Here is a 15,718-nt window from a genome sequence, read left to right as displayed (position 1 = left end):
CCAACGGGAACATCCCTAACAAAACCTTATTCCCCAACAGGACCATCCCTAACAACACCTTATCCCCCAACGGGACCATCCCTAACAACACCTTATCCCCCAACGGGAACATCCCTAACAACACCTTATTCCACAACGGGACCATCCCTAACAACGCCTTATTCCCCAACGGGACCATCCCTAACAACACCTTATCCCCCAACGGGACCAGCCCTAACAATGCCTTATTCCCCAACGGGACCATCCCTAACAACACCTTATTCCCCAAAGGGACCATCCCTAACAACACCTTATTCCCCAACGGGACCAGCCCTAACAACACCTTATTCCCCAACGGGACCATCCCTAACAACACCTTATTCCCCAACGGGAACATCCCTAACAACACCTTATCCCCCAACGGGAACATCCCTAACAACACCTTATTCCACAACGGGACCATCCCTAACAACACCTTATCCCCCAACGGGACCATCCCTAACAACGCCTTATCCCCCAACGGGACCATCCCTAACAACACCTTATCCCCCAACGGGACCATCCCTAACAACGCCTTATCCCCCAACGGGACCATCCCTAACAACACCTTATTCCACAACGGGAACATCCCTAACAACACCTTATTCCACAACGGGACCATCCCTAACAACACCTTATCCCCCAACGGGACCATCCCTAACAACACCTTATTCCCCAACGGGACCATCCCTAACAACACCTTATCCCCCAACGGGACCATCCCTAACAACACCTTATTCCCCAACGGGACCATCCCTAACAACGCCTTATCCCCCAACGGGACCATCCCTAACAACGCCTTATCCCCCAACGGGACCATCCCTAACAACGCCTTATCCGCCAACGGGACCATCCCTAACAACGCCTTATCCCCCAACGGGACCATCCCTAACAACTCCTTATTCCCCAAAGGGACCAGCCCTAACAACACCTTATCCCCCAACGGGACCATCCCTAACAACACCTTATCCCCCAACGGGAACATCCCTACCGCCACCTTATCCCCCAACGGGACCATCCCTAACAACGCCTTATCCCCCAACGGGACCAGCCCTAACAACACCTTATCCCCCAACGGGACCATCCCTAACAACACCTTATTCCCCAACGGGAACATCCCTAACAACACCTTATCCCCCAACGGGAACATCCCTAACAACACCTTATCCCCCAACGGGACCATCCCTAACAACACCTTATCCCCCAACGGGAACATCCCTAACAACACCTTATCCCCCAACGGGACCATCCCTACCGCCACCTTATTCCCCAACGGGACCATCCCTAACAACACCTTATTCCCCAAAGGGACCATCCCTAACACCTCATTCCCCAGGTAGTGGACTACTATTGACCAGAGCCCCATTCCGCCTCTTTCTCACCGGTTTGTAATCCAGCTCTGTGTGTTCTTTGAGTGCGGTGCGGAGTGAGTCGACCCACTCACGGTCACACACAGAGTTCTCCTGCGTTCCGAACACGTAGAGGTCATGAGGAATGGTTACGGTCATCTCATCCAGCGTCTTCCCCAGCCCACGACACAACAGCCAGGAACCCACCGCCTTGGGGGAGGGCACAGAACCTACACACACACACACACACACACACGACAATTGAAGTGATAGTTTAAAGTTAAGACTTCTAGAACTAATGGAATATTCTCCTCATTAGGAGGTTTGACGGTTATTTGTAGCACGTTGTGAGAGTGTGTGAGAGTGTGAGTGTGAGAGTGTGTGTGAGAGAGAGTATGAGTGTGAGAGAGAGTGCGAGTGTGAGAGAGTGCGAGTGTGAGAGAGTGCGAGTGTGAGAGAGTGCAAGTGTGAGAGAGAGTGCAAGTGTGAGAGAGTGTGAGTGAATGAGAGATGTGTGAGAGTGTGAGTGTGTGTGTGTGAGAGAGTGTGAGACTGTGAGAGAGTGTGAGACTGTGAGAGTGAGAGAGTGTGACTGTGAGAGAGTGTGAGAGTGTGACTGTGAGAAAGAGTGTGACTGTGAGAAAGAGTGTGACTGTGAGAGAGAGTGTGACTGTGAGAGAGAGTGTGACTGTGAGAGAGTGTGACTGTGAGAGAGTGTGACTGTGAGAGAGTGTGACTGTGAGAGAGTGTGTGAGAGTGTGTGACTGTGAGAGAGTGTGAGAGAGCGTGTGAGAGAGTGTGAGAGAGTGTGTGAGAGCTCACCCATGTTCCAGGTCCCTATAAAGATGGAGATCATGTCTGGTTCGTCCTGGTTGGAATGTTTGTTCTTCATCAGCTGCAGCAGCTGACAAAAAGCCTCCCGTTTCTAACAACAGGCACAGAGTGCAGTTAGTGTGTATATAAAATGGAGGATGTGGTGGACTGTATATTCTTAGGTTTGATATTGGGCAATTCCACGGTAACTGAGTGATGCTAAAAACCCATTTACTTGAAGAACAGTGCAGATTAGAGGTCGACCAATTATGATTTTTCAATTCCGATACCAATTATTGAAGGACCCCAAAAAAAGCAGATTAATCGGCCGTTTTCATTTTATTTTTATTTGTAATAATGACAATTACAACAATACTGAATGAACACTTTTACTTTTACTTAATATAATACATCAATACAATCTATTTAGCCTCAAATAAATAATGAAACTTGTTCAATTTGGTTTAAATAATGCAAAAACAAAGTGTTGGAGAAGAAAGTAAAAGTGCAATATGTGCCATGTTTGAAAGCTAACGTTTCAGTTCCTTGCTCAGAACATGAGAACATATGAAAGCTGGTGGTTCCTTTTAACAGGATTCTTCAATATTCCCAGGTAAGAAGTTTTAGGTTGTAGTTAATATAGTATTTATAGGACTATTTCTCTCTATACCATTTGTATTTCATATACCTTTGACTATTGGATGTTCTTATAAGCACTTTAGTATTGCCAGTGTAACAGTATAGCTTCCGTCCCTTTCCTCGCCCCTACCTGGGCTCGAACCAGGAACACATCGACAACAGTCACCCTCGAAGTGTCGTTACCCATCGCTCCACAAAAGCCGCAGCCCTTGCTGAGCAAGGGGAACAAATACTTCAAAGTCTCAGAGCAAGTGACGTCACCGATTGAAACGCTATTAGCGCGCACCCCGCTAACTAGCTAGCCATTTCACATCGGTTACACCAGCCTAATCTCAGGAGTTGATAGGCTTGAAGTCATAAACAGCTCAATGCTTGAAGCACAGTGAAGAGCTGCTGGAAAACACATGAAAGTGCTGTTTGAATGAATGTTTACGAGCCTGCTGGTGCCTACCACCGCTCAGTCAGACTGCTCTATCAAATCATACACTTAATTATAACATAATAACACACAGAAATACAAGCCTTAGGTCATTAATATGTTCAAATCCTGAAACTATCATTTAGAAAATAAAACATTTATTCTTTCAGTGAAATACGGAACCGTTCCGTATTATATCTAACGGGTGGCATCCCTAAGTCTAAATATTCCTGTTACATTGCACAACCTTCAATGTTATGTCATGTTATGTCAATTATGTAAAATTCTGGCAAATTAGTTCGCAACGAGCCAGGCTGCCCAAACTGTTACAAATACCCTGACTCTGCGTGCAATGAACGCAAGAGAAGTGACACAATTTCTCTAGTTTAATATTGCCTGCTAACCTGGATTTCTTTTAACTAAGTATGCAGGTTTAAACAAATATACCCCTGTATATTGATTTTAAGAAAGGCATAGATTTTTATGGTTAGGTACCGATATCCAACGATTGTGCTTTTTTCACAAATGCGGTTTTGTTAAGTCATCCCCCGTTTGACGAAGTTGGTCTTCACACAGTTGGCAACGAGCCAGGCGGCCCAAACTGCTGCATATACCCTGACTCTGTTGCACAGAACCCAAGAGAAGTGAAACAATTTCCCTAGTTAAAAGATATTAATGTTAGCAGGAAATATTAACTAAATACGCAGGTTTAAAAATATATACTTGTGTATTGATTTTAAGAAAGGTGTTGATGTTTATGGTTAGGTACACAGACTGCTTTTTTCGCGAATGCGCTTGTTAAATCACCTGTTTGGTGAAGTAGGCTGTGATTCAATGATAAATTAACAGGTACGGCATCGATTATATGCAACGCAGGACAAGCTAGATAAACTAGTAATATCATCAACCATGTGTAGTTAACTAGTGATTATGTTAAGATAGATTGTTTTTTATAAGATACGTTTAATGCTAGCTAGCACTTTACCTTGGCTCCTTGCTGCACTCGCATAACAGGTAGTCAGTCTGCCACGCAGTCTCCTCGTGGAGTGCAATGTAATCGGCCAAATCGGTGTCCAAAAATGCTGATTACCGATTGTTATGAAAACTTGAAATCGGTCCTAATTAATCAGCCATGCCGATCTGGTAGCAGAATGACGACACCAACCGTCACGACACCAACAGCACCAACCGTCACGACACCAACGGCACCAACCGTCAGAACACCAACAGCACCAACCGTCAGAACACCAACAGCACCAACCGTCACGACACCAACAGCACCAACCGTCACGACACCAACGGCACCAACCGTCACGACACCAACGGCACCAATCGCCACGACACCAACAGCACCAACCGTCAGAACACCAACAGCACCAACCGCCAGGACACCAACAGCACCAACCGTCAGAACACCAACAGCACCAACCGTCAGAACACCAACAGCACCAACCGTCAGAACACCAACAGCACCAACCGTCAGGACACCAACAGCACCAACCGTCAGAACACCAACAGCACCAACCGTCAGAACACCAACAGCACCAACCGTCAGGACACCAACAGCACCAACCGTCAGGACACCAACAGCACCAACCGTCAGGACACCAACAGCGCCAACCGTCAGGACACCAACAGCGCCAACCGTCAGGACACCAACAGCACCAACCGTCAGAACACCAACAGCACCAACCGTCAGAACACCAACAGCACCAACCGTCAGAACACCAACAGCGCCAACCGTCAGAACACCAACAGCGCCAACCGTCAGGACACCAACAGCACCAACCGTCAGAACACCAACAGCGCCAACCGTCAGGACACCAACAGCACCAACCGTCAGAACACTAACAGCACCAACCGTCAGAACACCAACAGCACCAACCGTCAGAACACCAACAGTACCAACCGTCAGGACACCAACAGCACCAACCGTCAGGACACCAACAGCACCAACCGTCAGAACACCAACAGCACCAACCGTCAGAACACCAACAGCGCCAACCGTCAGGACACCAACAGCACCAACCGTCAGAACACCAACAGCACCAACCGTCAGAATACCAACAGCACCAACCGTCAGAACACCAACAGCACCAACCGTCAGAACACCAACAGCACCAACCGTCAGAACACCAACAGCACCAACCGTCAGAACACCAACAGCGCCAACCGTCAGGACACCAACAGCGCCAACCGTCAGGACACCAACAGCACCAACCGTCAGAACACCAACAGCACCAACCGTCAGAACACCAACAGCACCAACCGTCAGAACACCAACAGCACCAACCGTCACAACTTTAACAAACTTTGCATCTACACTGTTCATCAAGTAAAGAAGCTTTGGTTTTTCAGTGGAAACTGTTAAAGGTCGTCCTTGTGCATAGCGTTGTATGATTTGTTTAACTTTGCAGTCATTAGTTTTAGTTTGACATACATCTTTTAAAGTGACAAATCTGACTCTCAGCATCACTTCGTTACAGTGGAATTGCCATATTGTTTAATGCGTTTCTTCACAGCCTTTCGTACAATGTGTCTGCGAGATAAACCACAATGTGAATATGTAAACAAATATTTACTAGAATATGTAAATATGCTTCCTTGAGTGTGTGTGTGTGTGTGTGTGTGTGTGTACCTTAGCACTGGCGAAGATGAAGTCTTTCCTCTGGCTCTTCTCCTTGTCCTTCTCAAACACGATGCCCAGCTTGTTCTGAACACGTTGAGACTTGATCAGCTGACGGACTGAGGGAGAGAAACACGGAGAGAAAGAACGAGTGAGTGAGAGAGAGTAGTGTGTGTGTGTGAAGGCCGCACCCTTGTCGTGTGTATATATACACACACACACACACACGTATGTTTATATATGTTTGTATGTATGTGTATATATGTGTGTGTATGTATGTATGTATGTATGTATGTATGTATGTATGTATATATATATATATATATATATATATATATATATATATATATATATATATATATATATATATATATATATATATATATAATGTGTGTGTGTATGTACAGTGCCTTGCGAAAGTATTCGGCCCCCTTGAACTTTGCGACCTTTTGCCACATTTCAGGCTTCAAACATAAAGATATAAAACTGTATTTTTTTGTGAAGAATCAACAACAAGTGGGACACAATCATGAAGTGGAACGACATTTACTGGATATTTCAAACTTTTTTAACAAACCAAAAACTGAAAAATTGGGCGTGCAAAATTATTCAGCCCCTTTACTTTCAGTGCAGCAAACTCTCTCCAGAAGTTCAGTGAGGATCTCTGAATGATCCAATGTTGACCTAAATGACTAATGATGATAAATACAATCCACCTGTGTGTAATCAAGTCTCCGTATGAATGCACCTGCACTGTGATAGTCTCAGAGGTCCGTTAAAAGCGCAGAGAGCATCATGAAGAACAAGGAACACACCAGGCAGGTCCGAGATACTGTTGTGAAGAAGTTTAAAGCCGGATTTGGATACAAAAAGATTTCCCAAGCTTTAAACATCCCAAGGAGCACTGTGCAAGTGATAATATTGAAATGGAAGGAGTATCAGACCACTGCAAATCTACCAAGACCTGGCCGTCCCTCTAAACTTTCAGCTCATACAAGGAGAAGTCTGATCAGAGATGCAGTCAAGAGGCCCATGATCACTCTGGATGAACTGCAGAGATTTACAGCTGAGGTGGGAGACTCTGTCCATAGGACAACAATCAGTCGTATATTGCACAAATCTGGCCTTTATGGAAGAGTGGCAACAAGAAAGCCATTTCTTAAAGATATCCATAAAAAGTGTTGTTTAAAGTTTGCCACAAGCCACCTGGGAGACACACCAAACATGTGGAAGAAGGTGCTCTGGTCAGATGAAACCAAAATTGAACTTTTTGGCAACAATGCAAAACGTTATGTTTGGCGTAAAAGCAACACAGCTGAACACACCATCCCCACTGTCAAACATGGTGGTGGCAGCATCATGGTTTGGGCCTGCTTTTCTTCAGCAGGGACAGGGAAGATGGTTAAAATTGATGGGAAGATGGATGGAGCCAAATACAGGACCATTCTGGAAGAAAACCTGATGGAGTCTGCAAAAGACCTGAGACTGGGACGGAGATTTGTCTTCCAACAAGACAATGATCCAAAACATAAAGCAAAATCTACAATGGAATGGTTCAATAATAAACATATCCAGGTGTTAGAATGGCCAAGTCAAAGTCCAGACCTGAATCCAATCGAGAATCTGTGGAAAGAACTGAAAACTGCTGTTCACAAATGCTCTCCATCCAACCTCACTGAGCTCAAGGTGTTTTGCAAGGAGGAATGGGAAAAAATTTCAGTCTCTCGATGTGCAAAACTGATAGAGACATACCCCAAGCGACTTACAGCTGTAATCGCAGCAAAAGGTGGCGCTACAAAGTATTAACTTAAGGGGGCTGAATAATTTTGCACGCCCAATTTTTCAGTTTTTGATTTGTTAAAAAAGTTTGAAATATCCAATAAATGTCGTTCCACTTCATGATTGTGTCCCACTTGTTGTTGATTCTTCACAAAAAAAATACAGTTTTATATCTTTATGTTTGAAGCCTGAAATGTGGCAAAAGGTCGCAAAGTTCAAGGGGGCCGAATACTTTCGCAAGGCACTGTATGTGTGTGTGTGTGTGTGTGTGTGTGTGTGTGTATGTATGTATGTATGTATGTATGTATGTATGTATGTATGTATGTGTGTATGTGTATGTATTATATATATACACTGCTCAAAAATATTAATGGGAACACTTAAACAACACAATGTAACTCCAAGTCAATCACACTTCTGTGAAATCAAACTGTCCACTTAGGAAGCAACACTGATTGACAATACATTTCACATGCTGTTGTGCAAATGGAATAGACAACAGGTGGAAATTATAGGCAATTAGCAAGACACCCCCAATAAAGGAGTGGTTCTGCAGGTGGGGACCACAGACTGTCAGCGTAGAGGCATGGAGGCGCTACCAGGAGACAGGCCAGTACATCAGGAGATGTGGAGGAGGCCGTATATATATATATATATACACACACACACATATATATACACATATATGTGTCCTCACTCTTGTGGTGTGTGAAGGTGTTCCAGTCCTCCTGGTTGTCCTTCATCTTCTTCATCACCACAAGCATCCCTCCCTCCACGTCCACAGACAGACTGTGCTTCTGACTCTTCCCTATTTTAGTCAGGTCTGCCAGGTACACATCCAACTTCACCTGGAGGGGACAGACAGAGAAGTTACAAAACACATCCAGCTTCACCTGGAGGGGACAGACAGACAGACAGGCAGACAGACAGAGAGGTTACAAAACACATCCAGCTTCACCTGGAGGGGACAGACAGAGGTTACAAAACACATCCAGCTTCACCTGGAGGGGACAGACAGAGAGGTTACAAAACACATCCAGCTTCACCTGGAGGGGACAGACAGAGGTTACAAAACACATCCAGCTTCACCTGGAGGGGACAGACAGAGAGGTTACAAAACACATCCAGCTTCACCTGGAGGGGACAGACAGAGAGGTTACAAAACACATCCAGCTTCACCTGGAGGGGACAGACAGAGGTTACAAAACACATCCAGCTTCACCTGGAGGGGACAGACAGAGAGGTTACAAAACAAATCCAGCTTCACCTGGAGGGGACAGACAGACAGAGGGGTTACAAAACAGACAGATACACGGACGGACGGACACAGAGACAGACGAAACAAATATCTGAATTCATTACCCACATAATAAACTTCAGCCTAAGAGATGCAAGGCGTCACCACCAGGGGGAGTCAGCGGGTTGACACACAGTCAGTTCCACAAGTTCACTAAACTATCCTGCATGTCGGCAATAGCATTCCACGTCAACAATCTCATCTGGGTTCTCAGTGAAATGTATCCTACATCTTTTAGTATAAATAACAATAATAATGTCAATAAAAGGCAACAACGTCACAGAGCTCAGTGCAGCTACAGTACATCTCTCTCTGGAAACACCCCAGCCCCCCTTCCCCCCTGCATCTTACTCATCTCAACAACACACTTCTTCCCCTGCAAACAGGAAGTGGCTAAAAAGGAGGTGAACACACACACACACACACACCCCAACACACACCAGACCCCTACACACACACACACACACACACACACACACACACACACACACACACACACCAACATACACCAGACCCCTACACACACACCAGACCCCAACACACACACAAACACCAGACCCCCAACACACACACACACCAGACCCCAACACACACACACACACACACACACACACCAGACCCCTACACACACACACACACACACACAAACACACACACGCACACACCCCAACACACACCAGACCCCAACACACACCAGACTCCAACACACACACACACACACACACCAGACCCCAACACACACACACACACACCAGACCCCAACACACACACACACACACCAGACCCCAACACACAAACACTGAAGTCTACGGTGAGTGTGAAATCATCTGACGTTTCCCCTCAACCGCTGTATAAACCACACAGGGGAGTGTAGGTGACTGACTGGTAATCTGTGTCTGCTGCCTCCCCAGTCTAGTGTCGTCAGACAGACATGTCTATTGGGCCGTGATCAACAACATAGCTCAAGCAGTAGGAAGCTCGCTCATCCATTTATATGGCGATGATACAGTGTTAAACACTCTACAGCAAAGCTTTCTCTGCCTTTAACCTCGTTCTGAACACCTCCAAAACCAAAGGTCATGTGATTTGGTAAGAAGAACGCCCCTCTCCCTACAGCTGTGATTACTACTTCTGAGGGTTTAGAGCTTGAGGTAGTCACCTCATACAAGTAGATGGTACACTGTCCTTCTCTCAGCACATACCAAAGCTGCAGGCTAAAGTTAAATCTAGACTTGGTTTCCTCTATCGTAATCGCTCCTCTTTCACCCCAGCCGCCAAACTAACCCTGATTCAGATGACCATCCTAACCATGTTAGATTACGGAGATGTAATTTATAGATCGGCAGGTAAAGGTGCTCTGGAGCGGCTAGATGTTCTTTACCATTCGGTCATCAGATTTGCCACCAATGCTCCTTATAGGACACATCACTGCACTCTATACTCCTCTGTAAACTGGTCATCTCTGTATACCCGTCGCAAGACCCACTGGTTGATGCTTATTTATAAAACCCTCTTAGGCCTTACTCCCCCCTATCTGAGATATCTACTGCAGCCCTCATCCTCCACATACAACACCCATTCTGCCAGTCACATTCTGTTAAAGGTCTCCAAAGCACACACATCCCTGGGTTGCTCCTCTTTTCAGTTCGCTGCAGCTAGCGACTGGAACGAGCTGCAACAAACACTCAAACTGGACAGTTTTATCTCCATCTCTTCATTCAAAGACTCAGTCATGGACACTCTTACTGACAGTTATGGCTGCTTCGGGGAATGTTGTCTCTACCTTCTTGCTCTTTGTGCTGTTGTCTGTGCCCAAAAATGTTTGTGCCATGTTGTGTTGCTGCCATGCTGTGTTGCTGCCATGCTGTGTTGCTGCCATGTTGTGTTTTCATGTGTTGCTACCATGTGTTGCTACCATGCTGTGTTTTCATGTGTTGCTGCCATGCTGTGTTGCTACCATGCTGTGTTGCTACCATGTTGTGTTGCTACCATGCTGTGTTGCTACCATGTTGTGTTGCTACCATGCTGTGTTGCTACCATGTTGTGTTTTCATGTGTTGCTGCCATGCTGTGTTGCTACCATGTTGTGTTGCTACCATGTTGTGTTGCTACCATGTTGTGTTGCTACCATGCTGTGTTGCTACCATGCTGTGTTGCTACCATGTTGTGTTTTCATGTATTGCTGCCATGTTGTGTTGCTACCATGCTGTGTTGCTACCATGCTGTGTTGCTACCATGTTGTGTTTTCATGTGTTGCTGCCATGCTGTGTTTTCATGTGTTGCTACCATGCTGTGTTGCTACCATGCTGTGTTGCTACCATGCTGTGATGCTACCATGCTGTGTTTTCATGTGTTGCTACCATGCTGTGTTGCTACCATGCTGTGTTGCTACCATGCTGTGTTGCTACCATGCTGTGTTGCTACCATGCTGTGTTGCTACCATGCTGTGTTGCTACCATGCTGTGATGCTACCATGCTGTGTTTTCATGTGTTGCTACCATGCTGTGTTGCTACCATGCTGTGTTGCTACCATGCTGTGTTGCTACCATGCTGTGTTGCTACCATGTTGTGTTTTCATGTGTTGCTGCCATGCTGTGTTTTCATGTGTTGCTACCATGCTGTGTTGCTACCATGCTGTGTTGCTACCATGCTGTGATGCTACCATGCTGTGTTTTCATGTGTTGCTACCATGCTGTGTTGCTACCATGCTGTGTTGCTACCATGCTGTGTTTTCATGTGTTGCTGCCATGCTGTTGTCTTACAGTGGATCTCTTTAAGTAGTGTTGTTGTGTCTCTCTTGTCGTGATGTGTGTTTTGTCCTATATTGTTATTTTATTTAACATTTTTAATCCCAGCCCCCGTCCTCGTTTGTGAGAGGCTGTCATAGTAAATAAGAATTTGTTTTTAACTGACTTGCCTAGTTAAATAAAAGGTTCAAGAATGTATTATATTTGGCTTGTTTGACGTCACAACGACAGTGCAGGCGACTGCCGACTGACTGATCTTCAAATGACATTGCATCATAAAGAACTAGTCGTTATTGTTTGTAGATCAGTCAGTCAGTAACCATTTTGATGCTCTCCAACACGACCAATGTCTCTCAGAGTGGAAAACCAATCAATAAGTCAATCAATATTCAGCTCCATATGAGCTATGACCAATGGACATTCAGCTTCTCAAATCCAGCTGTTACTAACTTCTGAAACACGTAACAGACCAGGTGATGTTAATCGTAGAGTGATTCAACATGGTAACATACTGAACTTGGATCCTGTTCAGCCAGCCCATTAAATCAACTCAGCTGGAGTGTATGTTTACATAGAGGTAAAGTACTTCCATTTAAGGTCAGTTCATTCAGGAAGGTTTCCATTTTAAATTCCTGAAATGGAATTCAAATGCCTGACAGAGTGAATTGAAATGGACCATGACCCCAGGCAGGCGTGGTATTTACATCTCCAGAGCGCTAGCTAGCTGAGGCGTCCATTTCCTGGTTACTGATAGTGATCATCCTTCCATCACACCCACTCAGTAGTTGTCAGCTCCACTGAGCACAGCGTTGAGGGCTTTGGTCTCTACACTCTGGTCACATCAGTCATCTAAATCCTAACAGAGGTAGGACCACAGAGCAGACAGAACTACACATGGGGACAGGTGTGGCACATTCCAGTCTGTTCAAAAAACTTCCTGGAGAATCTAGGAATTCCGAGCAACACCCACTGATATATCGCCAAGTGTGTGTTTGCATGTACCTCAAAGGCCTGTACAGGGATGGTTTTGCTGTGGCGTGTGAGAGGAGGAGGAGAGGAGAGAGTGGACACACTCAAATCCTGCACAGCCTTCAGAGCCTAGAGGGAGAGAGAGGAGAGAGGGAGAGAGAGGAGAGAGGGAGAGAGAGGAGAGAGGGAGAGAGAGGAGAGAGAGGAGAGAGAGGAGAGAGAGGAGAGAGAGGAGAGAGAGGAGAGAGAGAGAGTTATGAAACCTGAACAACCACAGTGTAGGGTATGTATACTGGTTTAGTGACTTCCTGGTCTACTTCTTCCCTCTCTCCAGTCCTCCCATCTTCTCACTCCATCCCTCCCCCCTCTATCCTCCCCCTCACTCAATCCATCTCTCCCTCCCCCTCTCACTCCATCCTCCCCCTCACTCAATCCCTCCCCCCTCTTACTCAATCCCTCCATCCCCCTCTCACTCCATCTCCCCTCTCACTCCCCTTCTCACTCCCTCCCTCCCTTTCCCTCCCCCTCTCACTCCATCCCTCCCCTTCTCACTCCATCCCTCTCACTCCATCCCTCCCCCCCACTCACGCACTCACTCAATCCCTCCCCCTCTCACTCACTCAATCCCTCCATCCCTCCCTCCCTCCCCTTCTCACTCACTCAATCCCTCCCCCTCTCACTTCTTTCCCCTCAAACCTCCCTCCCCCTCTCACTCCATCCCTCCCTCAACCCTCCCTCCCCATCCCTCCCTCCCTCCCCATCCCTCCCTCCCCCTCACTCAATCCCTTCCTCTCACTCCATTCCTCCCCCTCCAGGGGGGGACATAGAATGACTACTAGATAATATTTCTATGCTCGTAGGCTTACCTTCTTCTCTATAGAAGACAGTAGATCTTTGAGGATAGCCAGTTTAGTGACCAGATTCTCCAACTCCTGATCTCCACCCTGATTCACCGACTACAGAGGGAAACAGACCGTTGTAATACACACACACACTAGATGCTATGCAGGCGTGACCCCATGGTGTGTTGTCACACCATGGCAAAGTGGGTCTGGCCCTTTAAGACTACATTAGCCACAGTGTGTGTGTGTGTGTGTGTGTGTGTGATTACAGCGTGACTCTCTCAAGCACAGCTGTCTCCAGGAACTCTTGTTGTTTTTCCCTGGGAGACAAAGAGCTCTTTCCTCATGACCCTCAGTGCACTCAGGAGCACTGTGTGCGTGTGTGTGTGTGTGTGTGTGTGTCTGTGCGTTAAAGAGGAAACCAAGGTGCGGCATGTCTAAGCTTCCTGTGCTTCCCAGAGTCATACATTTCACCTCACCATCTGTCTCCTGCGCGCACACACACACACACACACACACACACACACACACACACACACACACACACACACACACCAAAAGGTAGAAAAAGTATAATACCTGCTGTATCATCTTGGACACCATGAAGGCACTCTGTTGGTCAAACACCTTGGACAGGATCTCCAGCCCAGACAGAACCTTATCCACCTCCCTACACACACCCACAGATAGGTTTTTGAGTGTGTTTGTGTGTGTGTGTGTGTGTGAGAGAGAACATTGTGTGTATGTGTGTGTGTCTCACCCATTGAGGCGTTTGCAGGAGGACACCAGTGTCTTGTTGAGGTGGGGCAGAGAGCTGGCTCCCTGTTTGACAGCCTGCAGGTCCAGAGCGTAGCTTCCCTTCAGATACTCATGGGAAATGGTGCTCAGGCCGTTAGCAGCAGGGGCGCTAAAGTAGGATGGAACAACATCACAATCCGTGTCAGTAGAACAGAGACCATGGGGAGGCAGAGGGGGACTGGCCTTGTGGTGAGTATAGAACACTGGAGACCATGGGGAGGCAGAGGGGGACTGGCCTTGTGGTGAGTATAGAACACTGGAGACCATGGGGAGGCAGAGGGGGACTGGCCTTGTGGTGAGTATAGAACACTGGAGACCATGGGGAGGCAGAGGGGGACTGGCCTTGTGGTGAGTATAGAACACTGGAGACCATGGGGAGGCAGAGGGGGACTGGCCTTGTGGTGAGTATAGAACACTGGAGACCATGGGGAGGCAGAGGGGGACTGGCCTTGTGGTGAGTATAGAACACTGGAGACCATGGGGAGGCAGAGGGGGACTGGCCTTGTGGTGAGTATAGAACACTGGAGACCATGGGGAGGCAGAGGGGGACTGGCCTTGTGGTGAGTATAGAACACTGGAGACCATGGGGAGGCAGAGGGGGACTGGCCTTGTGGTGAGTATAGAACATTGGAGACCATGGGGAGGCAGAGGGGGACTGGCCTTGTGGTGAGTATAGAACACTGGAGACCATGGGGGGGCAGATGGGGACTGGCCTTGTGGTGAGTATAGAACACTGGAGGCCGTGGGGGGGGCAGAGGGGGACTGGCCTTGTGGTGAGTATAGAACACTGGAGACCATGGGGGGGCAGAGGGGGACTGGCCTTGTGGTGAGTATAGAACAATGGAGACCATGGGGGGGCAGAGGGGGACTGGCCTTGTGGTGAGTATAGAACACTGGAGACCATGGGGGGGGGCACTGAAGACCATGGGGGGGCAGGGGGACTGGCCTTGTGGTGAGTATAGAACACTGGAGACCATGGGGGGCAGAGGGGGACTGGCCTTGTGGTGAGTATAGAACACTGGAGACCATGGGGGGGCAGGGGGACTGGCCTTGTGGTGAGTATAGAACACTGGAGACCATGGGGGGGCAGAGGGGGACTGGCCTTGTGGTGAGTATAGAACACTGAAGACAGGACAACAACTTTCCAAGTCACAGATTTCCTCAGGATCAGACGGCTGCTGACTCACTGTCTAAGTAAGACAAACTACACGCACATGGTTTCTGTGGAGTCTCACACACTCACACTCACACTCACACACACACACACACACACACACACACACACACACACACACACACACACACACACACACACACACACACACACACACAGCATCCTCTCTGAGCTGTGTGGTTTTAAACAGGATGTTGTCTTCCTATCTGAGGAGATGAGGAGGAGGAGGGGGGGGGGCAGGAGGGTAAGA

At 47.3% G+C, this 15,718-nt stretch overlaps 1 protein-coding gene across 1 annotated transcript in view; it reads right to left on the bottom strand.

Moving 5' to 3' along the window:
- Nucleotides 1-15,718, bottom strand: part of inppl1a (inositol polyphosphate phosphatase-like 1a) — a 77,695-nt gene that overhangs the window by 34,543 nt on the left and 27,434 nt on the right. The window contains exons 5-12 of the mRNA XM_036961175.1: nucleotides 14,257-14,403; nucleotides 14,076-14,166; nucleotides 13,521-13,610; nucleotides 12,688-12,783; nucleotides 8,340-8,490; nucleotides 5,876-5,982; nucleotides 2,190-2,292; nucleotides 1,401-1,597 (exon numbers count right to left, since the gene is read on the bottom strand). Of these exons, the coding sequence (XP_036817070.1) occupies nucleotides 1,401-1,597; nucleotides 2,190-2,292; nucleotides 5,876-5,982; nucleotides 8,340-8,490; nucleotides 12,688-12,783; nucleotides 13,521-13,610; nucleotides 14,076-14,166; nucleotides 14,257-14,403 (982 nt within the window). The remainder of the gene's footprint in view (nucleotides 1-1,400; nucleotides 1,598-2,189; nucleotides 2,293-5,875; nucleotides 5,983-8,339; nucleotides 8,491-12,687; nucleotides 12,784-13,520; nucleotides 13,611-14,075; nucleotides 14,167-14,256; nucleotides 14,404-15,718) is intronic.

Source organism: Oncorhynchus mykiss, chromosome 24 (assembly GCF_013265735.2).
Source record: "Oncorhynchus mykiss isolate Arlee chromosome 24, USDA_OmykA_1.1, whole genome shotgun sequence".
Taxonomy (NCBI): domain Eukaryota; kingdom Metazoa; phylum Chordata; class Actinopteri; order Salmoniformes; family Salmonidae; genus Oncorhynchus; species Oncorhynchus mykiss.
Note: the sequence above shows the minus strand (reverse complement) of the source record. Positions and strands in the feature narration are given on the sequence as shown.